This window comes from Cladophialophora bantiana, assembly GCF_000835475.1.
Source record: "Cladophialophora bantiana CBS 173.52 unplaced genomic scaffold supercont1.1, whole genome shotgun sequence".
In the NCBI taxonomy this organism is placed as follows: domain Eukaryota; kingdom Fungi; phylum Ascomycota; class Eurotiomycetes; order Chaetothyriales; family Herpotrichiellaceae; genus Cladophialophora; species Cladophialophora bantiana.
Genome location: NW_015971575.1, coordinates 975,080 through 997,519, shown reverse-complemented (window position 1 = coordinate 997,519; position 22,440 = coordinate 975,080). Strand labels below are relative to the sequence as shown.

The window sequence follows — 22,440 nt, the reverse complement described above, 5'->3', positions numbered from 1 at the left end:
TTCCGAGTCGTCACCGAACTTCGAAAAGGGCCAAGAGCGAGATATCAGGTTCTCACAACGACGGCTCATTGGACACATCCAAATCACACCGAGAGCATAGTGCAAGACATGGTGGTTTTCCGGCAAGCTCGCGCCCAACCCGGTCTGTAAGTGCGATTCCACTACTGCTATCAAAAGGGAGAGCAGCTTCCAAGGATCCCCGCGCGCTGACATTTGCATCCTTTTAGCTTCTTAACTGACAGCCCGTCCGTGACACCCGACAGTTGGACGACGATGCATAAAAAACGGCCGTAGGATAAAACGGGAGCACCAGGCCTCCGCAACTCGAGCTGCACGTCGAGTGACAGTCATCACAGCATCCACGTCCGGGACAGGCCCGCAACTTGCCTGTGAGGAACACGTACATGCCCGGGGTTTACATAATAACATACATACCCCAGCAGCAAAGCTCGAATACATCTATAACCTACATTTTCAAACACCGCTCCTATTGGGTGCCTTATTTTATGGAACCCTCGGTGAGCGTTTCTATGTCGCTATTGTATATATCTGAGCCAGTGAGTGAGACCGGGAGAAAAAAAAAAGTGCCGACCATGCTACAGAGCGGTCCTTCTGGCGGGCGTCGAGTTCGAGGTCGAATCCGCATATGTTCCACGCCTGTCCTTCCTTTGGGTCTCTTCGATCTCCGTACGCTTGACTCAAAGAGGCCGCGACAATTCCTTAGGCGATACGATCCCAGATCCTGGATCGCAGAATTGTCTTGTTACCGTATCAAGGTAGCATGCCCATTTCCGTGGTAGTGGGCCATTCAGGCAGGTCGGCACTCCAATTCTGAGCCAGCTCGTGCCCGTAGAGAAAGCGATCCCAATCCAAATTCGTCTCTGGCATGGAGAATTGGAGCGCTGTGTCGGCGTCAAGACCGCCACTGGCATCGGCGTCGAGATTGGCTTCGCGGTCCCAGTTGGAAGATGGTAAGCACACGGGTTCGACTATTTGTCCGGGACGATCCGTTATAGTTCGTCCCTCGACAGGTTGCTCAGATGTCCTCGGACATGCCATCTCTTCTCCTGCACTGAATCCCCGAATCGCACTACTTTGCGGCATTACCCTGGCCTTGGCCTTGGCGATGTCGCGCACATGATGCCGTGGCGGCCTCAACTCGAGATGAATTGCCCCAAAGTACGGGAGGACAACGATCCGGCGCTTGACCTGCTCGGCTCGATCGGGCAAGCCGCCATCGACGTCTTCGTCTTCGTACAAGAAGGAGCCGAGCTCCTCCAGCACTCTCAGGCCCTGTCTGCTGATGCTGCCGCCCTGCTCTGTGGCACGGTACCGGAAGATATCCTTGATGTCCTCGATGAGAGCGAGGTCCTCGCCGACGTTTCCTCCTATGGCCCCCTCGCATTCCTCGGGCTCGGGCGGCGTCCGCGAACAATATGACATGCGCATCAGCAAGCCTACCATGAGTATACACGCACTGAAGACCCCTTGAAAGTCCTCGCAGCTGCAGATGTAGACTGCGAGCGAAGGGTCTGAGCGGAGCAGGTTGAAGACTCGGATCATGCCGCGACAACCCTGGAGACAGAGGTATTTATTCACTTCGTACGGGTCTGTGGTTGTATTGTTGCCGTTCTGGATGTGGTCGTGGTCGTGGTGATTCTGGCTCCGGGCTGTGGCAGCACCGATAGCGGAGGAGTGGAGTTTTAGCATAAAGGGTAGATGGAGGAAGGACTGGACCTGCCAGAACCACATTTGCGTGGTTAGATGTTCGTGCGCCAGAAACGGATCGGAAGTCTCGAGGTGCGATCCCACGTTCCACCAGCCTTGAGGCATGGCGGCTGCCGCTTCGGTCAATGTCGCTTGAATGTCCATCGTGGTCCGGTGTTTGACGCCGTCTGCATCACCGCTTCCATTGCGGTCGTTCACCCGGCCCGCGACGATGGACACCACTCGTCTCAGGGCCCGCATTTTGATATCCACTGATATTGTCGACGCTGCTCCGCCTCCGCTTCCTTGACTGGGGGTCGTCTTCTGGCCCTGGCTCTCGCCCTTCAACACGGCCATCGCTAGTTGATCTGTAAATTTGACGTCCTCGGCGTGTGGAAAGCCCAAGACCATACTCATGAGCCGGTCGAGTTCCATGATCGAGCCGATGAAGCGCTGTCGGTAGAAGAGCTTGGTCAATTCCCGTCCGCACACCTTGGGTGCATACTCGCCCAGACCGTCGCCGAGCAGCGGCATCTTCGGTTCCGTGAATCCTGTGTCCTTCGCGATTTCCAGCGCTCTACGGATGCACAACCAAGACTTGCGCAATTGGTTGCTCTCGGCGAACATTTTGGCGCGGATCATCAAAAGCAACAGCACGCCAGGGTCGCGGGTGTGTTTGTGTTGGGACGTCGGACAGAGGACGATTGTGTCCACCGCCAGCACTATTCGGTCGGCGAGGTCGGACGGAGATGCAGAGATGTTGAGTTTTGCATCGTCGACGCCCGGGCGCAGTTGGTAGAGCGACATTGCGACACAGAGGAGGCCCGTGGCAAGCGACACGGGTTCTTGTGAGTGAGACAGTTTGGTGAGCACGAAGTCCCGGAAGGACATAGGTGCGTCGGAATGGTGGCCCCTTATTCCCAAACTCGTACCTGAATCTGGTCTTGTTGAAGAGGACGTGGTTCCCGTTGCGTTGCTGTGTAGTGCAGGGGCTATACACTCCAAAGTCGAACTCTCTTGTCCCTGTGTCTGCTGCTCCTCCTCGTTGTCATCCTTGGAAAATAGAGAGACAGTCACGTCCTGCATCGCGACCGCCTGGTCCCTCCACGCAATCCACCATTTAACGGAAATATCCAGCACCTCGAGCACATGTGGTTCGCAGGAGATTGTCGAGAGCAACTTTTCGGCATCCGTCGCATCATCGGTGTTGTCGGAAAAATTCATCATTTCAATCTTCTCCGCCAGGATTGCGGTACTACATGGCGTGGTGCGCGTAAACATCTCGTTGTTAAACAACTGTGAAAGCAAGGGGCTAAGGGTCTTGCTGCTCTCTTCCAAGGATGTTGCAGCAGTTGTGGGACAGACGTTTGTTTTTCCGGGAAAATTTCCTGATTCCTGGAGTTCCTCCTGAACTGGAAGGAGTGGGTGAGTGTTGAACACGGACGAAGCTGACCCTACTCTGTTTCCCTTTTCCTGTCCCAAAAAGTCGTGTGGCCGGATCCGCCTAGAGTCGCCTCCCAGGTTATTGGCGTTGAAATAGACGTCAGTGGTCCCATTTTCGAAGTCAAAGTCGAAATTCAAGGCGCTGGCGAAAGCGTTTCCGGGATTGAGACCAATGTCTCCACTTAGATCGAAACTCGGATTCAGCTCGTGTCCGTTGTCTAGGTCCGACGTCGACCCAAGCCCTGCAGGGCCGCCCAAGAAAGCAACGTTATTGCTTTGGGATTGATTTGAGCGATCAGTGAGCACCACTCCGCCGTGTTGCCTCACCTTCTCCCGCTCTCGCGCAAGCCGCGCGACCATGGAATCCATCCTGTCCACGTGGATCTTCACCCGCGGCTGCTCGTCGTCGTCGGAATGATTAGTCGACGACCGCATCTCTCGTCGCCTTTTATAGATCCTCGGTTGACGCTGGCTCGGCTTCAGGGAAGTCGAGACGCCCGTTGGGCCTCTTTGGGCCGAAGTGTCCAAGGCGACGAAGCCTTGGATTTGGCACGTGCGGTCGTGTTTGCTGCACTGGATGCATTTTCTCTCCTCCGACGCCATCGCCCCTGTCATGCTCGGGACTTGTGAGGGAGAAGAAGGTGGTGTGGGCGGGTAGCTGCATTTTATCTTGCGGCGGCGACCTTGGTAATTAAATTTTGTATTAGATTGGTTGTTAACAATCGGTCTTGGTTTTTTGGCGTGTAGGAAATCGACAGACCAGCGGTTCAACCTAGAAGATTGAAGGAAATGCAGGATTGAAAAAAGATAGAGACATGAGAACTTGAACGGAGAAGATCCACTCGAATCTGTCCAAGGACTGAAAATGGATGAGAGTTGAAAGAGCCTTTAGAACGGAGCTCTCAAACTCGGATCACTTTGAGCCTTTCTGCCCTCCCCGCCTTTATCTTGGGAGACCTAAGCACGGGAATTGCCCAACGGTTTCCGGAATACGATAGACCTCTCATTAGCGAGAGGAAATGGAACAAGGGCGTGCCAGGGCTAGGAGAAATACCCAAAGTATAAATGGAGCAAAAAGCAAGAATAGGTGAACAGATATCCCGAGAGGAGCAGAAATACGAAGTGTACTTACATTCCTGACACGACTTTGTGCCCTTCCTCATCTGCCTGAGCGGCGCCGGAGGATATTCATCCAGGCCATTTTGAAGGGAGATCGACTCGTTTGCAAGCATCGCTTTCTTGCTCTAAAACTCTAGCCTTCGGACAGGCTGCCTTTGAGAACGGGGACTGTCACCGTCACGCTTGAAGCTCGAGTTTCGATGATTGCGGCGCTGGGGTTCCAGGTGAGATGGGATGTACAGACGGCATACATAGGACTCGTAATGCGTTTGATTGTGTAGACAGGTGTAATTAATCAATGATGCAACGGGGGGGGGGGAAAGACCAGGTGGAGCAATCGCCAAGACATTGACTTCGCAGGTGGGAGCCTCGTCAGCCTCGCCGCGCCGCCATTGTTGCTCCGTCCATTATTAAGCGACTTGGCGGTATCGCTTGGCACAACCCACCCCAACCGGCCCTACGTTCAACATCAACATCAACATCCATACCCCTTCTTATCGTCCTCATTGACAGAGTCCTCCCTATACTCCTCCACCCAGCCTTCATCCTCACTCTCGCTCGGACTCTCGTCATCACCCTCCCTCGTCTTGCCTGCCTGGCGACTCCGATGCCGACTTTGGCTCCGGCTCCCGTCACCGGGGCGGCTCTTGCTCCTCGTCCGTCTCTCATCCCTCCACCTCCCTCTCCTCTCCCCCCTTCTACGTGACTCGCTCCTCTTGACTTCATCAACATCGACCTCCGGATGCATGCGTCGTATGTGCTCGTAGAGCCTTTTACCCTTTGAGAAAGGCATCTTCGCTCGTGGGCATGTTTGAACAGGGCAGAGGATTTGGCGCTCTGAGTCCTCGTTTGATTCATCGTCAGCATCGAAGTCGGTATAGGCACTGTTGGCGCCAATACTGGCATTTCTCGAGCCTGGTCCTCTCTCGATCGCTCCGGAGCCACCTGTCCCTGTCTGCCCGTGCATGCTGTTGATGTGCCGCTGGAGGTGCCATCCTTTCCGAAATGGGACCTTATGTCTCGGGCAGGTCCGGTATGGACAGGTCCGCTCGTTTCTGACCACGTCTACCTTGATTCCCGAGCACGCGCTCCGAGTCTCCCGACAATTCCTGCATGTTCTTGAGAGTCCAGGCTCGCCGTCCGCAGGCCGGCATTCAACCTTCGTGGCTAGACACCTTTCGCAGGGTCTGGAGGTGCGCACTGCGAGTGGCTCATCTCCGTTGGACTCTGTCTCTTGTTCTCCCATTTGAGATGGCGCTAGGCTCCCGGTATCGTTGGCAAGTTGCTCGGTAAAGTGCGATTCACTTCCTTCCTTGCCCTGTCCCTCGTAGAATGTGCGGAACAGCATCGTCTCGCCAAACAGCTTCGCACATCGTCCACTCGCCCGTTCGACGACCGAGGAATCCCAATCTGTCAGGCTAGCCATGCCTATCACATCGCTCCAATCCCGTAAGCCGAGATTCTCGACTCTCCGAGACCGCGCACGAGATGTAATCGAGGTGGTGGAGGCGCTCGATAAGTCGGTATATGCGGACGATGAACGTGCCTTCTGCCTTAATGCTGGACGCGACCCGCTTCTTCCTCGAGAGAAATCACTTGTGTCGTCTCCAGGACTATGAGAATTCTTCCCCCTTCGGTTGCTTTGTGACTTCGCCGCGTAGGCGTATCTTGCTTTATGGAGACCGAGCAGCAAGTCATCGACTTTCCTTAAAATGTGCCGTGCGCTGGCGAGAAAGTATCCGCGTGCTTTTTCATCATCTGCGAGTGGAACGGGGCGTCGCTCCACATCATCCGTGTCACTGCCCCTTTTCTCTTCGCCGCCCGAGACGGGACCTTTTTCCTGGTCATCGTCGGAAAAAGAAAACGCTTGGGAGTAGAACACTGGTTCCTCGGTAGTTTCCGGCAAGTGGAGGGCCTCTGCCTCTTCTGCTACTTCTTGATGATCGTCGTCGTCGTCGAGTACATCTTCAGGCGCGCTCACATCAACATCTCCGTAGTCGACTTTCGTATCCCAATCCAACGAGACGGCTGAGGTCAGGTCTTCTTCCCATTGCCTCGCATTCCATCTTTCTCTAGCAATCCGCGTAGCAGTTGCAATCAGCCACTCTTCAAGATTGGCACTGGGTCGCGTCTCTCCCTTCACGCGATATTCGCCCTCTAATACTGTACGGGGGAGTAATTCTTCCCTCGGGACCTGATCAGGAGGCATAGGCCAGGCCGTCCAAGATTTGGAAAGACCGTATCTGCCTCCGTTGCCCCGTCCAAGGAGTCGCTCGTCATCACACTCGGCTGCCGTCGAGAGGATGGATGATGCTCTTTCCTTGCCCTTCTTGCTCCGCTTTGCTTCTCTCCCACTCTGCTGGCCTAACTTCCGCTTCAGCCCGAAAGCGTTGAACAGGTGAATACTCAGATCCTGACTGCGCACACGATCCAAGCTGAGAGCCACAGTCCTTTCCACCTTGGTCCAGGAATTCCAGGTCGACGCGGCGCCGAAGAAGCGGTTAGGGCGAGTAAAGTATGTTTTGCCATCTTCTCCTTGTGCAAACGGGTTGTCTGATATTACATACGGGACGGTCCGTGAGGCTGTCGAAGATGCTGGAGGCGATGTGTTAATGTCCAGAGCATCGGGGCGGTGTTGTCGAGGTGGCGATGATGGGAACACTTGACCAAGCGGTGATTCGTTGTTGCCGGCGTCCTCGACGTAACTGGAATCTGAATCCATTCCGAGGTGCCCAAGAGTAGTTCATCACTAAAGTCTTGCTTCCGAGTGCGAAAGTTGCTGGTGTCCTACACAGAACACTGAGGGTGAGGAGCATAAATTTGAAAATTTTATCGCGAGATAAAACAATAGCGTAGTTGTAAGCCGAGGAGGCGTGGCTTCCAGGTTAAAGTATATCTACAGGTACATAGTACAGGATGGAAAAGGAAGGTCACCAACGCTATACTTGTTACATGATTGCTTGCATGTTAAATGTGTCATTGGATGGCACAGCCGCTCGGATCATCACCGCTTTTGTCTTTTATCAACGCCAGGCCAGGGTATCTCAAGTCTAAGCAGCGTATCCCATATCTACCAATTTCAGTCTCAATCCCGCAAAAACATCTTGTAAGTGGGATTCTCTGTACACTCCCGAAACGGATATCCAATATCCCTTAAGAAGTCCTCCAGTTTGTCCCTCTCCTGTTCAGGACATTGAATGCCTGCAAGTATCCTACCCACATCGCCACCGTAGTTCCGGTAGTGGAAGAGCGTGATGCTCTGTCCCGGTCGCAGCGTCCTCAGGAACTTGAACAGCGCTCCCGGTCTCTCCGGGAATTCAAACATGTACAACCTCTCATCCTTGACGCCGGATCGTCCACCGACAAGGTATCGAATGTGTGTCTTTGCCAGTTCATCCTCGGAGAGGTCTTTGGCTGTCATGCCTTCGGCTGCAAGCCGCGAAAAGAGTGAATCGAGTTCTCGCGTTCTCGCGCCTGCTGAGGAGACTGTGATGCCCATCATCACATGTGCTTTATCGGTGTTGGAATACCTGTATCCAAATTCTGTTACAGCTTGGGGGAGGACGGCCTCAACAAGCTGTGCAAATGAACCTGGACGTTCTGGAATGGTGACTGTCAGAAGAGCCTCTTTCTGTTCACCCAAAGTCGCGCGCTCGGCAACAAATCTTAGCCGATCAAAGTTCATGTTGGCGCCGCTGGCCACTGCGACCAATTCTCGGCTGGTATCTGTAGAGGGATTCTGAGCGACCCATTTCTTTAGGCCTGCCAGTGACAAGGCTCCCGCTGGCTCCAGGACTGATCTCGTGTCTTCAAAGACGTCCTTGATAGCGGCACAGATCTCGTCGGTGCTGACCTCGATAACTTCGTCGACCACTTCTTGACAAAGCCTAAAGGTCTCTTCCCCTACTGTCTTCACGGCAGCACCATCGGCGAAGAGACCAACTTCTCGAAGCAACACTCGCTTGCCCAACTTCAGAGACTCGACGAGTGCGTTGGCGTCGGAGGCTTCCACGCCAATGATCTTGACGTGAGGAGCTATTCTCTTCACGTACACCCCAATGCCAGCTATCAACCCGCCACCGCCCACGCAGCAGAAGATGGCCTGAAGCTTCTGCAAGGATGTCTGCCTTAGCAGCTCCATGCCTATTGTGCCTTGTCCCGCAATGACATATGGATCATCAAACGGGGGAATATTGGTCAAACCGTACTGTTTCTCCAGAGCATGACAGTGTTCTTTGGCCGAGTCAAAGTCCGGCCCATGCAGCACCACGTTGCCCCCCATGCGGCTCACATTCATATGTTTGATGGCTGGGGTCCCTTGCGGCATGACAATGGTTGCAGGAATCTTCAGATGTCGGGCAGAATAAGCCACACCCTGGGCATGGTTCCCCGCCGAGCAAGCAATAACACCTTTCCATGAGATCTTGGGTGGAAGGTGAGCCATTTTGTTGTACGCGCCTCGCAACTTGAAAGAGAAGACAGGCAGGAGGTCCTCTCTTTTCAGGAGGACTTTGCATTCGAGGCGGTTGGAGAGGTTGACGGCGTGGCTCAGAGGGCTTTCGCTGACCACGTCGTAGACTCGAGAAGTTAGGATTAGCCGCAAGTAGTCTGGATAGCCCGAGGGCAGGAGGAAGTCTCGAGGCACGTCGTAAGAAGGGATGTCTGCTCGTTCGGAGGGAGGTGTGGGCATGGCGGTGTACTCGGTCAAGGCGAGGCCCGATCGCTTGGGCGTCGAGGGAGTTGTCGTCCCGTTGACGTGAGGGTCGGCGGCGTCCATGGCGACGTTGCGATAGCTGCAGCTCCTGGGTTTCGATATGGGCGAACTGTCAAAGGTGGCGCTGTCAAGTAGGTTAACATGCGCACCGTAGGTTGGCGAGTGTGGGATTTTCATGCCGCCCAAAAATTTACGGAGCTCAAGATCCCCGTCCCCGCATTCGCATTTGGCCTTTTCTTGGGAGGGTTAGAATACTCGTTAGATATCTTGTGCCTGCGATAGCTCCATATTGAGGTCCTCAAGAAGCACCCTTCGCTTATTTTCCTTTCGGGGATCATTCTACAGCTCAATTGCTGCAAGTCAGGTGAGCTGGTCTCAATAAACTGCAGCAAAGACCCAGTTGTGGCGAACGCGCAGGGAAAACCGACTGCGCTGTTCATCTGAGCTCCCCGAAGAGCCCGCACGCGAGCATATTTCCACCCACGTCACGACTTTCAACTTCGGCTTCTCTCCTTGGATTCATACGACGCCCTGCACAGCACTCCCATCCATCAGAACCCATCTCGCTCCCAACCGCAGTGTTGATTCCATGTTGGCCTAGCCTCCAAGGCAATTTTCACAATGTCCAACGAGTCATCTGAACCCTCCCCTCTCTCCGCCTCCGCCGTCCCATCCAGCTTCGACTCGTCGCCCGAATTCTTCGAAGAATCCCGCTTTCAAAAGCTCTGGCGCAAACTGCGGCAGGAACCACTCATCCCCCTGGGCTGCGTGGCAACATGCTACGCCCTGTACATGGCGACCAAATCCATCCGTGCTGGCGACCACCATCAGACGAATCGCATGTTCCGAGCGAGAATCTACGCCCAGGGCTTCACGTTGCTGGCCGTGGTCGCGGGCAGCATTTTCTACAAGGATGAGAGGATGAGGAGGAAGGAATTCGAGTCCAAGTTGGAGGAGAAGAAGAACGCCGAGAAGAGAGAGAAGTGGTTGGCAGAACTCGAGGCCAGAGACCAGGAGGACAAGGAGTGGAGGGAAAAGATTGAGAAGGCGAGTCGAGTCGCGAAGGAGACGAGTGAGGATGTAAAAGACAAGGCGGACAAAATGATTCAAGGGGGAAAAGAGGAGCTGCAGAAGGCACAGGAGCAATTGACCCCCGCCGATGCTGCTAGACAGGACAACAAGAAGAAGAGCAGCTGGGCCCTCTGGAACAAGAGCGTGCTGGAGGAGGTCAATGACGATGGCTGGGGTCCCGGGATGTGGGCGAGGAGAACGAGAGATGCTTGGAAGCGATTCTGAAAGAGTCATCGAAAGCCTTCAAAGAGACGGTCTCGGATGCGAAATTCATGGTTGTCGCCACTCCTCTTTTGACACAGCTTTGTTTGTACGAAGCTGAAATATATTGCTGGGCATAGCTATGGGCAGGAGCTTCAGATTGCGAAGCCTACGTCCAACGGCCCTCGCCGGATCTGTGCGAGATCCTCCTGTTTCCGAGTCTAGGACGTCTGGTTCTTCTTTTGGTGTAGCAACATCCGTCCGCGATCTTGACTTTTCGCGGCACTGGCGATGATGTTTCTAATCTTGCTGATGCTTGCGCCCCACGTATTCTTCTGATATCGTTCGCAAAGAGAGCGAGGTGACAGAGCCCAATCCCTTGCATTTGACTATTAGACCAATTTGCCAGAAATGGCGCCATTGACTGGCGCGCTTTGATCATGTCGCCATTACCGGCTTTCGATGTTTGATCTGAACGCACGGAAAAGCATCGATGAGTCCGTCTTTCTCTTTCTCTTTCTCTTGTAGAACGAAAAAATGGGGGCGGATTCATTTATATCACGATTGAACAAGCGGGTCTTCTTTTTCTTGGTGACCATTTGCTCGACGGCTCAGCCTCTCCCTCGAGCAGGACCCGGTCCCATCTCCTCCACGCCTCTCCTGACACCGTCCCACTCCGCCTTTCCCGTACTGATCAGATACCTGATCCTGTCGATTTCCCGCACGTCTTTGTTCCTCGTGAATTCGCCCTTCGCGTACGCAATGCTCTCTCCCCTCTGGGGCTCGGACATGTGCCGGTACAAGGAGCGGAGAATGTCGCGGTAGAGGGCGAGGACGCGCTGGCGCTGGATAAAGTGGTCGAGGGAAAGGGGTGGGGATTTCTGGAATCGCGGCGACGACAACGTAGCGGACTTGATGGCCTTGCTGGAGGGATTGGTGGTAGTCGCAAAGCGGACGAAATGTGGGCGCATATGGGAGATTGTTTGGGGGAGAATTGAAACCGCTTGCGGATAACGCCAGGAGGCAAAGAAAGGGAAGAGTTCTGGCGTCACGTCTGAAGCAGGGTATTGCTTAGAGCTTCAAAGTTAATATAGCAAAGGCATCCAGCAAGAAACGTTCTTGGGACCGTCTCGCTGAGCGGCGGAGATATCGTGTTCCGCTAATGGCAACCTCCAGGGCTGCTGGAATGACGCATGACGCCATTCTGGGAGGACTCAGCCTTGCGGACTTCAGTCTCAATAATTACTCCGTACGGTGTGTACGTTAATGGACATACATGGACTTCTTTCAGGCGAAATGAGCTGCTCTATTCCCTAGCGCTTGAAACCTAGCCCCCCATCAGGATTGTAACGGTTCCCTTTCCTTTTCACTCTGGCCTTACAATTACCCAAAGCGTGGTCCAGCATCTCCTGGTCCACTCCGTCTGCTCCAGAAGAGACCGAGCACTCCCGTTTTCCTCAGAGCCTATGCTCCCTACACCGATTGCAAGCCTGAGTTAGGCATTGACGGCATTCGGAGATATAGTTGTGCAGGTTGTGGAAACACTCCTTACAATTGCGTGGGCCAGGAATGTATAAGTGTACAGTTGTGCCGTTCTCTCAGCATGTTGGTCGCATTGCGAACCCCCTCCATCCGCCTGGGAGTGTCAAGGGGGCAGATTGGGGACATCACGATTAACGAGAATATTGGCTCGTGCAAGTAATCTGTCTTCATTTCACTGGTCACAGCCACATTGTTTCCATGGAATTCCGCAAACGTAGCAGAATTGTGCACCACATCGGCATCTTTAATTGGATCAGCGATGCTATTTACGAAAAGACGGAAGAATACTCACATTATGTTATTGCAGCCGACGTCAAGCTCGATCAGACGATGACAACCATAGGACCGTTGCCATCCGCTCTGATTTGCAAGCTGGAGCGTCTCCTGGAGTTCAGGGCCTTTGGGCAATGGCCGTCATGAGTTGGCTTTTCGCAAATATTGCAGGTAAGTGTACCACACTTTTCACAGGTTGCTGTATCGCCATCAATTTCGCTCGGAGGTGTGAAAGTAGAGCAAGTCTCTAGACAGCAGAGGGTTCTATCGGGAGTGCCAAGTTCAACTTTAGTATGTTCAAATTGGTCTTTGAACTCCTTGGTGAGGAAGATGTTGACTTCACTCATTTGAAAGGGCTCACGACAACAACGCGGCGGGAGCAATGACTCGTCTTTGGAGGTGAGATCAACAAGGACTTGCAAACATGGTTTGCACTAGCCACGGCCACAGGGTACCTAGATAACGTCGAAGAACTTCTTGACCTCGTTGCAAGGCAATGCATTGGAGCTCCCTTGTTTCGTTGAGTTCCTGCTTACGAGCGGATCTTTGCACAGAATCTTCTTCCTGATAATTCTGATCTGGCTCACAATCTGCCCTAGCTCTTGCGTCCTTAAACAGCCCATAGCCGACGTCCTCAGACATGTATCGTCCAGCAGGTTTCGCAAGGATCTTTACATTCAGGTCACCGGGCTGGACGTGGACTTCGGAGGCGACAGCGGTTTCGTTTAGGCGATGTGCCAATGCGTGGTCTTCACAAGCAGGCTCTTCTTCACTGACAACATTCGCAATGGCCTCACCATCCGCTTGTACAGCATTCGCGATGCTTTGGGTCATTTGTCGGTGAGACCAAATTGAGCGCATGCCTTCGAGATTCTCCTCAAGCAATGACAGTGCCATCTGGGCAATGTTGAGCACGCCATTTCGGTTCTTGTCTTTGGAGCAAGCACGGAAGTCTTCGATGTCTTCGAGTCGGAGCTTAAGGCTAAGGTCAGCAGTCTTGGCGTCTGGATTATCAAGTGCAATAGTATGTTCGGTCATCTTGCAAAAATTCACCATGCTTAGCTGTCGCGAGGAGAGGAGGAGAGATAGAGCACGTATGGTAAATGACAGGAGAAGCCATGAACTCCCTTTAACACACCCATCTTTGTCATTCTTGGGCCGGTGCATGATGTGAACAGCATCTGATTCGGCGGTGGAATGCAGATAGGTATCCTCCGAGCCCGTCGTTGCGTCCCTGGCCATCTCCTATTCAGGCTTATGTCACTGAACAGAGACCATTTTCAGTTCGCAGTGGCGATAAATGTAGTAGCTGACAGCGATTAAGAGCACTCGCATAGCCTTAGATAATATTGTGAAGACATAGACAGTCTGCGTTCACTGTACTTCGGCTTTGTCGAACAGATGACGACAGTCGATTCTATCCTTGTGATGGCGGATATCAGTCAGCCCATTGATTGCTGGTTGAAATTTGGCCGGTACAGGTCTCTTCCATTGAAGTATGCTGAAGCCTTCCGAGTAGAAGTGGATATTCTATCTCACTGGCAAAAGTCCGCTAGCTTGAGGATGGGTATAGGTCGGGGGCGTGTCGTGGCCATCGGTAATTCGGGGGATCCCTTGATGAAATATGCTGAATTAGCAATATGGACCATAACCAAAATCTAAATCAATGGAAAGTGTGTTGAGTTATTCTCGGAGTCTTCAATCCGCCTCAAAGGTAAGCCTCAGGTATGTATCGACCGCCATGCAAACAACGGATTCCCATCTTGCGAGTTGATGGAGTTGTTCGCAGTGCCCAGGCTGATATCACTTTCATGAGACTACCATTAAAAGTGGTGGTATGAAACTGGTGGAAATTAGATACCAGTGAAATTCAACATCACTTGATTTTCTCCATCTTCACCGTTCCAAGATTCCAGACCTCAGCAGACTGATGAGAGATTTTTTTACCTTGAGGCTGAGCTTCCCAGCACTCTAATTTGCTAAGAATCACAGGACAAGGCTGAGGAACCAAGCTTTTGGCGAACCACTGCAGGGCGCATCCTGGAATGTGGCAATTAGTCACATTCGCAGGCCTGTTTTCATATTGCTGAATTGGTTCCCCGGCTATCCTAGGCACGGCGGTATCCGCGGCGGTAACACAGAGAGATTGAGGGGCACCAAGGGGGATAAATCGGACGCAGAGGAAGAAAAGGCTGCATAATAATCCTATGGAATTTGGACGACGGGCAAAAGCCTGGGAAAATCGGTCTGTCAGTCCCAATCAGACAACTCATGACTGCAGAGATAAGGAACAGACAATGGCCCTTTGGTCGAAGCCGTGTTTACCAGACTTGATCGAACCCTTGGGGAAGGGGGTTGCACAAGTGCCCTGATCAACCCGGTTATTGAGCCTCACAAATACGAGGAGCATGCAGGAACTTTGAGGGCCTACTGGTAGGCAGCAGGAGAGAATCTGGGGGTGACTGTGACTGGTGACTGGCGATGACTGGTGACTTGGTTGTGTCGTTTCTTTTGCCGTAGAATTTTCGTTGCCGAAGCGAGACCACGTCGGCGCCAGGGAAAGAGGAAAAGGGAGGATAGGGTCAAATGACGCAACAAATAACCGGGGGTACAGAGGAGAAGGAAGGGGGGTAGACAGGGCTGGTGGGCGGACAGGAGGGAGCGCAAGGAGGGGCGCCTACCACCTGGGGAGCCCCCAGGCACTCCCAGGCACCCCTGCCATCAGCCTACCAGACCTGAAAGGAAGCAGCCAGCAACACCTCCAACTCTCGCCAGAAATCCAAACTCTCACATGTTGCCCAGCTGAACCACTCACTAGACCAGCTCCATCTCGTGCAGTCTCCATCTTCTTCCAATCCTCCCATCTTCCCAAATCACACAGCCAACCGTGTGCCGCCTAACACACCCTTGAGTCCCTGGTGCCCGGGTGGGTCGTTGGGCTGCAATATGATCTCAACTCTCAGGGTCGCCGCGGCATTGTCCTGCTGATTTCCCAAGAGGCAATTCTTTCATACTGGGTATATGTACCTGCACACCTGCGGCTCCAGACTCTTTCCTTTTCAGCTTTCTCCTTCCCCCCTCGACTCCATTAATACACCATGTCTTCCCACGACGACTATGCCCCACGCCCACGTCGAGATCGTCCACGATACGATGCCGACGGCGGTCTCCGCTATCCAGATGACGATGGCTATGCCGACCATCGAAAGTCGGCTCCACGCCACCCTCGCTACGAGTCATCCCCTCCACCCATTGACCCTCATGACGGGCCACGACGCAAGAGAGACGTTGATCCTCGAGACATTGAGCCCAAACCCGCTCGCGATGTGAAAGATGACCCTCCCCGATATCGCGAGGATGGTGATGCCAAACCAGGCAAATCCAATACTGCGGCTCCAAGGAGAAGACGAAGCTTTGACGATGATGACGACGCCGCTCGTCGTAATCCCAGAAACGGAAACGGAACGGGCGTAGCCTACGGCCGCTCCAAAGGATACCGCGAGCCCATCCCAGAGCCAGACGTCGTTGCAGCTGACCGTGAGAACCACAAAGCTCGACCGGCCCGGCATAGAGATTATGATGATGATTTTGAACCCCCTCCACCTCGTCGCGCCAACACCCAGAGAGAACCAGACCGTCGTCGTCGAGACGATCCTCCTTATGAAGACGAGCCACATCGGCCCCGTCGTCATCGCAGTCCGGAAGATAGACACTCGGACCGCGAGCGAGGATATCGATCTGACCCTCGCGATGCACCAAGACACAGGAGGGATGACGATCGTTACGATGACCGGAGACACCGTGGCGGTGGTGCCTCCCGCCGTGACGAAGGCTATGCGTCGGATCGGGGACGCTCTGACCGAGATCGGATGAGGGATCATGATCGCGATCGCGATCGTGACCGAGACTACCGCGACCGGGACCGCGACCGGGACCGAGATCGAGACAGGGATCGCAGGCGCTACGATTCTGACCGCGAAAGAGATCGACATCGAGACCGGGACAGAGACAGAGATCGGCACGACAGTCGAGACCGAGACCGAGATCGAAGGGACAAGAAAAAGGGGTTCTCACTCGACAACATCAACGACCTCGTCGAACAAGGCCAGAAACATTACAAGACTCTAGCACCGGTGATCACCAGCCTGACCAAGATGTACATGGACAACAAAAAGTAAACGAGAGGCAACGCTGCTTACGGGAGCGAGTTGAGAGGAGGAATCAAGGTTGGACATGAAAAGAATGATTCGCATTCTGGTAATGCGATGGAGATGCGGGCAGAGCGAATGCTGGTGAATTGCCGGCAAAATGATACAACCGAAAGGGGGAAGCAGGGCTAAATGCCCCTTGTATCTTCGACGACAACGAGATATGCCGAATGACCCAGGGTGTAGAAGAAGAGAAGAGGTGCAAATTGTACGACTGTGAAAGCTGGGCTCGGGCCGGAGTTTCCCTTCTTTTGGGAATGGACATGTACGACTAGGACGATTTTGCTGTACTTTTTGCTGAAATGTGCGACCACGGGAATCACCAACAGCGCTTGTAGGGCACGGGTGGGCGGATGACTTGGGAGGATACGTTCAGTTAGTTCTGTCTATGTTACGATTCAAATGCAATCAGCTCGATTTCCATTCTAATACTCGGTCCCGACACCAGTACCAACATCAACTTCACTAGCATTGAGCCATTCAAACGAAGGTCTCGCTCTCACATTGGAAAGTTCGCCGTGAGGGAGAAGTAGGTCACATCAAGGACAAATGGACAATATTACTGGTACGTGGAAGAGTTGGAAGAAATGGTGCGTCTTTGGCTGGCTGGCCGGCGCGCTAGTAACTAATTAGCTGACTTGACCGACTGACTACAACCTGCCTAGGTAACAAGTAAAGACTGGCTTGACTGGGGCCTCTGGATTTGATCTTGCTCTCCTCTCTCGTCTCAATTACCAAATCTCAACTTGCAATCCCGGCGGGGAAATAAGCTCTGAGATGCGTATCATTCCCTACCGTCCGTCAGAATAATCGACGCTCCCGGGTCACCCTTGCACATCCGCCTCGTTTACTGCCCCGTCTTGAGGACGAACGGCGGCCCCGCCCTTTTAGACGAGGATGGCCAAGGCCGCGCATGGGTTGTATGTCCTTTTGCCCCCTGGATGGCTTAAGCCTTGACGACGTGAAAGCCCGTGAAAGCCGGCAGCACGGCCCGGATCTCCTTGACGTACTCCGGGATCCCGCCCGCGTAGTTGACCTGCTCAAACGCCTTGCCTGGAACACTTCCACCCATGTCTGGCAAGGATTGGTTAGCATGTGGCCGCGTGTCTATTAGTACCGTTGGGGATAGGGGGTCGGGAAAGCGTAAAGAAACTCACATGTACTCCTCGTGGTTGGCAGCAATGTCATGTTGCTCAACTCGTTGATGCGGTCCTTCCACTTCTGGCTTGCTTCTTGCGTGGCGTTGATGTATTTAATGTTTTGACGGTCAATGTCTTTGATGGCGTCGCGGATCCAGCGACCTTGGACCTCGACGCTGGACGGGCCGTTGGAGAGGAGGGTTGGGCCGTGAGGACCTATATCGATAGGGCGTCAGTTGATTTGTAACCTAATTCGGAAGTCTTCTTTGAGGAGAGGAGTGTTTGCAGGGACAATTGACTCCTTAGGGCGCAATCGACGCGTCCTGCTCAGAAGACGGACAGGGGTCCAGCTACCCACCGTAGAGATGGAACATGTTCGGGTATCCTGAGATGGTGGTTCCCAAGTAAGTGTAAGCTGCTTCCTTCCATTCGTCGTGCAGCGTGGTGCCGTGGATGGACTTCAATCCCATGTTTGTCATTCCTCCGGTCGTAATATCAAAGCCCGTCGCCAGGGCAATAATGTCGAATTCATGGTGCTTGCCGTCGCTGGTCTTGATACCCGTCTCGGTGAACTCCTGAATCTTGTTGCCGGACTTTTCGGAGATGTCTACAATATCCACATTGTCGGCGTCTAGGACTTCGTAGTAATTCTGTTCGAGACAGGGTCGCTTGACGCCGAATGGGTGTGGGGGTTCCACTGGGCAGAGCAGAGCACGCTTCTCAGGGTTCTTGATACGAGTCTCTTGCTTCTTGCGCCAGAAATCGTAGACACAGCGGTTTGCTTTCAAGTCAAAGAGGTAATCTTTGTGTGAGCCGAGCCAGATACCGAAGCCCGCCTTCTTCCACAGACGTTCGTAGACAGCTTCACGCTCTTCGGGGGTGTCCTCGAAGGTGTTGCGCTCCTCAAACTCGTACGTGAAACCTGCAAAGTTTTTCTCACGCATACGAAGTAGGTCGTCGTAGGCCGGGTATAATGCTTCTTGCTCTTCCTTGGTCATGTCGCGTTTACCCATGGGTAACGCCAAGTTGGGTGTCCGCTGGAAGACGGTCAACTTTTCCACTTGAGGCCCCCATTCTTGGATGATTTGTACTCCGGAAGCACCGGTGCCAATAACAGCAACTTTCTTACCGCGAGCATCCACGCCTTCAGGTGGCCAGAATGAAGAATGGTGCATGATTCCCTTGAATTTCTCCATGCTGGGATAGTCAGGGATATATCTCTTGGCGGCAAATCCGGCGGCAATGATCAGGAATCTGCTTTTAGCGGTGCGGCCATCGGCGGTCTTGACGATCCATTTTCCGGAGTCAGTGTCGAACTGTGCATCCGTGACCACACTTTCGAAGGCGCAATCTTTGCTCAGTTCGCAGACCTTGTCCACATGGTCAAAATACGCTTGAAGTTCAGACCAGTCGGGGTAATTGGTCGTCCAGGTCCAGGTCTTATACACTTCTGGGATGGCTAGCTGATAGATGGGAACCTCAGAGTCGACCCGAGCACCTTAGGGCAAGTCAATTGAGTGGATAACATGCTTTCGGGACCACACGGCTCTTACCTGGGTACACATTCCATCTCCACGTACCCCCGAACGAGGTACCGGCTTCATACAGGACCGTCTTGAAACCCGCCTTCCGCATCTCATACAGGAGATACGTACCGCCAAATCCCGCACCCACGATCAATACATCGACATCAAGGTTGTCTGAATAAGGGTAGTCGGTTCTGCGTCGGTTGGCAAATTCGAAAAGATCTCGCTTCAAGACGCGTTCCGGCAGTTCCTTGGGCTCAGATGGGTCTCCCATGATGGGCGAGTACGGCTCTAGACGGATGGGAATGAAATGAACAGATGGAATAGGGTGAGGACAGCTTGAGAGATTCAGAGGCCAAACATTATCCGGGTCCTTATATAAACGAAGCCCCGCCACCCCGAGCGTTTGAGACCCGGTAAAATGGATGTCGTAGCTTCTCCTCCTTTCGCTGGCATGGTGTAAGCATGCAGAGTCGAAACAGTAGTATTGGGACCCATCCCTCCTCAAATGCTGAAGCGGAACCGTGCAAAGACCGTGGAAGGGGAGCCATTTGATTTGGCGTTGGTCACGCCGTGCAAATCCCCGCTTCCCCTCAGATACCCACTCTACGGACCAGATGGGATCCAGGAATCTGGGGTCAGCAACGAATCCGCATGTCTGAGGAGCTGATTGGGAAGGTCGACATTGGACTGGGGTGGTGGTGCAGGATGTTCAGGCTGGAAGATAGCTTGGGGGCAATATCCTCGGCTAACTCCACGCTCAGAAGGGGCCTGAGACTTCCCATGGACCGATGTATGGCTCGTATTTGTTGTTATCAGACGACAGGAACTTGTCCTCAAACGTTAGCATTGAGGGGAGGAAATGCTAGTGGTACAGCGCATCTCCTGATGATCGAGTAAGGATAGCCGACTCGTCGATTGCTACAGCCCTTGATCCCAAGACAGGAAGAGGATGGGACGATCAGTCGAGCCAGAAGCTTCAAAGCGCTGATCGCCCGGTTCCCGCATAGAGTGCCGCATAAGGCAGTACGTATCGTTCTGCCGGATGAGATCTCCTCGAAATAGGACCTTACAAGGGTGGCATTGTGAGAGGTTTTTACCGCATCGTGCTGGACCTCACGCCCTGTCTCCAAGAACAGAACAAGCGAAATTCTGTTCCTAGCCCTTGCACCTTTGCACTCCCCTTTCCCCTGAACTTCTCCACCACGTACGTCGCCAGCAAGGGGAACCAAAAATACAAAAGAGGTAGTCCTCCTTACGTAGTTGAGCTATTCTGTTGTAAAAACTACGATTTTGGTGTAAAACGGCGTGGGCGCCTTCTCAGCTTTTGACTACTTTTGGTCCCCTTTGTTCGACCCTCCCATACCTTCGGCCTCCCTTGTAATATGCAAAAACTCCCTTCTCACCCTCTTAGCCTACAAGCTTCCCTCCTGCAGAATACGACCGTCCTCGAATAGCGATCTTAGGAACTCGCAATTCGTAACCCATATCTACCAAAGACCCTGAATCTTTGCCAACAAGCAACAGTAATGCAACTGTCTTTGTGGAGCTGAGGCCTCCACTCCAAGCCCCGATAGGGGTGGGAGGGATGGTAAGGAGCCGTTAGGTACATGATGACGAGCATCTCTGGCCGCAACCGTGGATGATGGTGGTTCTGAGTACGAGGTATGTACACCTCTGGATCGGGTGGATTCGTGCTACATAAGCCAGCCTTTGAGTCTCCCAGTCAGACCAAGATCGCGAAATCTTCATCACGCCGACTCTCTCAAACTATCGTCCTCCAAATCTGTTGCCCTTCGTGGCCGTTTCTCGAACCATGAGTACATAGTTATTGGAACCCTCAAGACCAAGCCAAAACCCTTGGAATGCCTTCTGTGCAATGACTGCTAGATCAAGATCGATCCAAGTCACATGAGCGACTCCTACACAATTTGTCTCTGGCATCCAGATGGATGCCTCACTTGGCGACGCAGGCATCATCACTGACCCGAAGCGGTATGTTGTAAAGCAAGCCCGAGGAAACTAGCGGTTCCGGCTCAGGATCGTTTTGTTCGTGAAAACGCTAATCGTCCACTGAGCGTAACTTACCTCGCACAAACGTAGCTGCAGAAGTGGGCGACTCTCTAAACTTCGTGATGTTTGTTGTACTACTAGACAGTATCCCCGTGCTTCCTAGGCTCTCTAGCTCCCAGTTGGGAATGCTGGATGCCTCTGGATGGGTGTGCTTCGCGGTCTATGTGTCCACAACAGGCTGTACATGAATTTGAACAGATGTCTCTGAGAACTTTCGATATAATCTATACTGAATCTCGGAATGAACAGCAAACCATGTAGGTGATATATGGAGTGATCTTCATAAGCAAGTCTGTCCAGGCTACTTCTCCCGGCTTGCAGAGAACCAACATCGAAAGCCAGTTTCCCTTGGGTAAACTGCGAGACGTGTTGCTCAAAAGACAACAAAGAAAATACTCTGTCAAAGAGTGGGATCTCGCAATCTTCAATGGAACCATCTGGGCGATACATGCTGTCTTTCCATCTTGCCAGGGATTTGTGGAAATATTCATCACCCAAGGTGGTATCTTCGAGTTGCTCTCGGATTTTCTCGTGAGTGGAAAGATCACCCTTAAGGAAAGCTTAACGACTCTTGGTGGTCTTTTGTAAGTGTACATCGCATCGTTTCTGACAGTGGCCTTACCCAGCTCCGGAGAAGGCGGTGGTCGATGGTTGCGGAATTCAAGGTTCGACCGGAAAACTCTCCCCGGCTGCAAGGATTGAATTGGCGGTATTGAGATTAGGCGCTGTAGTTGGGAAGTACGGCCCTGCAGCTCGTCATAATTACCTTTGATATAAAACACCAGTCCCCACGACCAGTGAGTCACTGGTGAGATCAGATCTCATCCGGCTCCCTTGAGACGGCGGCGAGCACCGGGCAGCATGACCTCTTCCAAATCAGGGGTAAGTTCAAGGCAATTTTCCAGAAAGGCATTGCCCAACTTCTTTTATGGCCACCTCTGTGTCTACCGGGTATATGGCAGCCTACCTCGCCCTTGTAGATAGACAATCCACAAGGTCAATATTCTCAATCTCCAACGAGAAGCACGAGTTTGAGGGGTTATTGAGTCTATATCGAAGAGAGGTGGGACGAGCGGACTGGGTGTAGCGCGATCAGGGTGAAATTGAATCAGCTGTCATGGTGAGCAGGAAAGAACAAGACTTGAATAGATATAGACACAGTGAGGAGTTGTAGCCCGTCTTTGGCACGAGGTTGTGTGCTGGTCTGGCTGGTGAATGTGAAGGATGACAGCGAGATGGAGATTGAGATTTCGTCAGCGGCGTTCTCTACAAACTGTTGGACCACTTACCAATCACCACCGCAGCGCTTCCACACGCCTTGCGCAGCCAACTTCCCTCAACGATGTCCTTCAACATCCAGAGCCATATCGTGGACCTGTCCTGCTTGCATAGGAGATGCCTAACAACGCCTTTTCGCGATCATC

The 22,440-nt window shown here is 53.0% G+C and overlaps 8 protein-coding genes across 8 annotated transcripts; 2 read left to right on the top strand and 6 right to left on the bottom strand.

Moving 5' to 3' along the window:
- Nucleotides 1-771: 771 nt before the first annotated feature.
- Nucleotides 772-3,753, bottom strand: Z519_00357 (uncharacterized protein; the record flags this gene model as incomplete). The annotated part of the gene is made up of 1 exon (XM_016758116.1): nt 772-3,753. One exon carries the CDS (start codon nt 3,751-3,753, stop codon nt 772-774), a length of 2,982 nt encoding a protein of 993 aa, XP_016625365.1.
- A 991-nt stretch (nt 3,754-4,744) lies between these two features.
- On the bottom strand, nt 4,745-6,991 carry Z519_00356 (uncharacterized protein; the record flags this gene model as incomplete). The annotated part of the gene is made up of 1 exon (XM_016758115.1): nt 4,745-6,991. The coding sequence occupies one exon, from the start codon at nt 6,989-6,991 to the stop codon at nt 4,745-4,747; it is 2,247 nt and encodes a 748-aa protein (XP_016625364.1).
- A 363-nt stretch (nt 6,992-7,354) lies between these two features.
- Z519_00355 (threonine ammonia-lyase, biosynthetic) lies at nt 7,355-9,046 on the bottom strand (the record flags this gene model as incomplete). Its single annotated transcript, XM_016758114.1, has 1 exon — nt 7,355-9,046. One exon carries the CDS (start codon nt 9,044-9,046, stop codon nt 7,355-7,357), a length of 1,692 nt encoding a protein of 563 aa, XP_016625363.1.
- A 558-nt stretch (nt 9,047-9,604) lies between these two features.
- On the top strand, nt 9,605-10,279 carry Z519_00354 (uncharacterized protein; the record flags this gene model as incomplete). Its single annotated transcript, XM_016758113.1, has 1 exon — nt 9,605-10,279. One exon carries the CDS (start codon nt 9,605-9,607, stop codon nt 10,277-10,279), a length of 675 nt encoding a protein of 224 aa, XP_016625362.1.
- Nucleotides 10,280-10,866: 587 nt separating this feature from the next.
- Z519_00353 (uncharacterized protein) lies at nt 10,867-11,226 on the bottom strand (the record flags this gene model as incomplete). Its single annotated transcript, XM_016758112.1, has 1 exon — nt 10,867-11,226. The coding sequence occupies one exon, from the start codon at nt 11,224-11,226 to the stop codon at nt 10,867-10,869; it is 360 nt and encodes a 119-aa protein (XP_016625361.1).
- A 1,249-nt stretch (nt 11,227-12,475) lies between these two features.
- Nucleotides 12,476-13,108, bottom strand: Z519_00352 (uncharacterized protein; the record flags this gene model as incomplete). The annotated part of the gene is made up of 1 exon (XM_016758111.1): nt 12,476-13,108. One exon carries the CDS (start codon nt 13,106-13,108, stop codon nt 12,476-12,478), a length of 633 nt encoding a protein of 210 aa, XP_016625360.1.
- A 2,060-nt stretch (nt 13,109-15,168) lies between these two features.
- Nucleotides 15,169-16,248, top strand: Z519_00351 (uncharacterized protein; the record flags this gene model as incomplete). The annotated part of the gene is made up of 1 exon (XM_016758110.1): nt 15,169-16,248. One exon carries the CDS (start codon nt 15,169-15,171, stop codon nt 16,246-16,248), a length of 1,080 nt encoding a protein of 359 aa, XP_016625359.1.
- A 976-nt stretch (nt 16,249-17,224) lies between these two features.
- On the bottom strand, nt 17,225-19,217 carry Z519_00350 (uncharacterized protein; the record flags this gene model as incomplete). Its single annotated transcript, XM_016758109.1, has 4 exons — nt 17,225-17,352; nt 17,436-17,633; nt 17,776-18,915; nt 18,971-19,217. The coding sequence occupies 4 exons, from the start codon at nt 19,215-19,217 to the stop codon at nt 17,225-17,227; spliced, it is 1,713 nt and encodes a 570-aa protein (XP_016625358.1).
- Nucleotides 19,218-22,440: the final 3,223 nt, after the last annotated feature.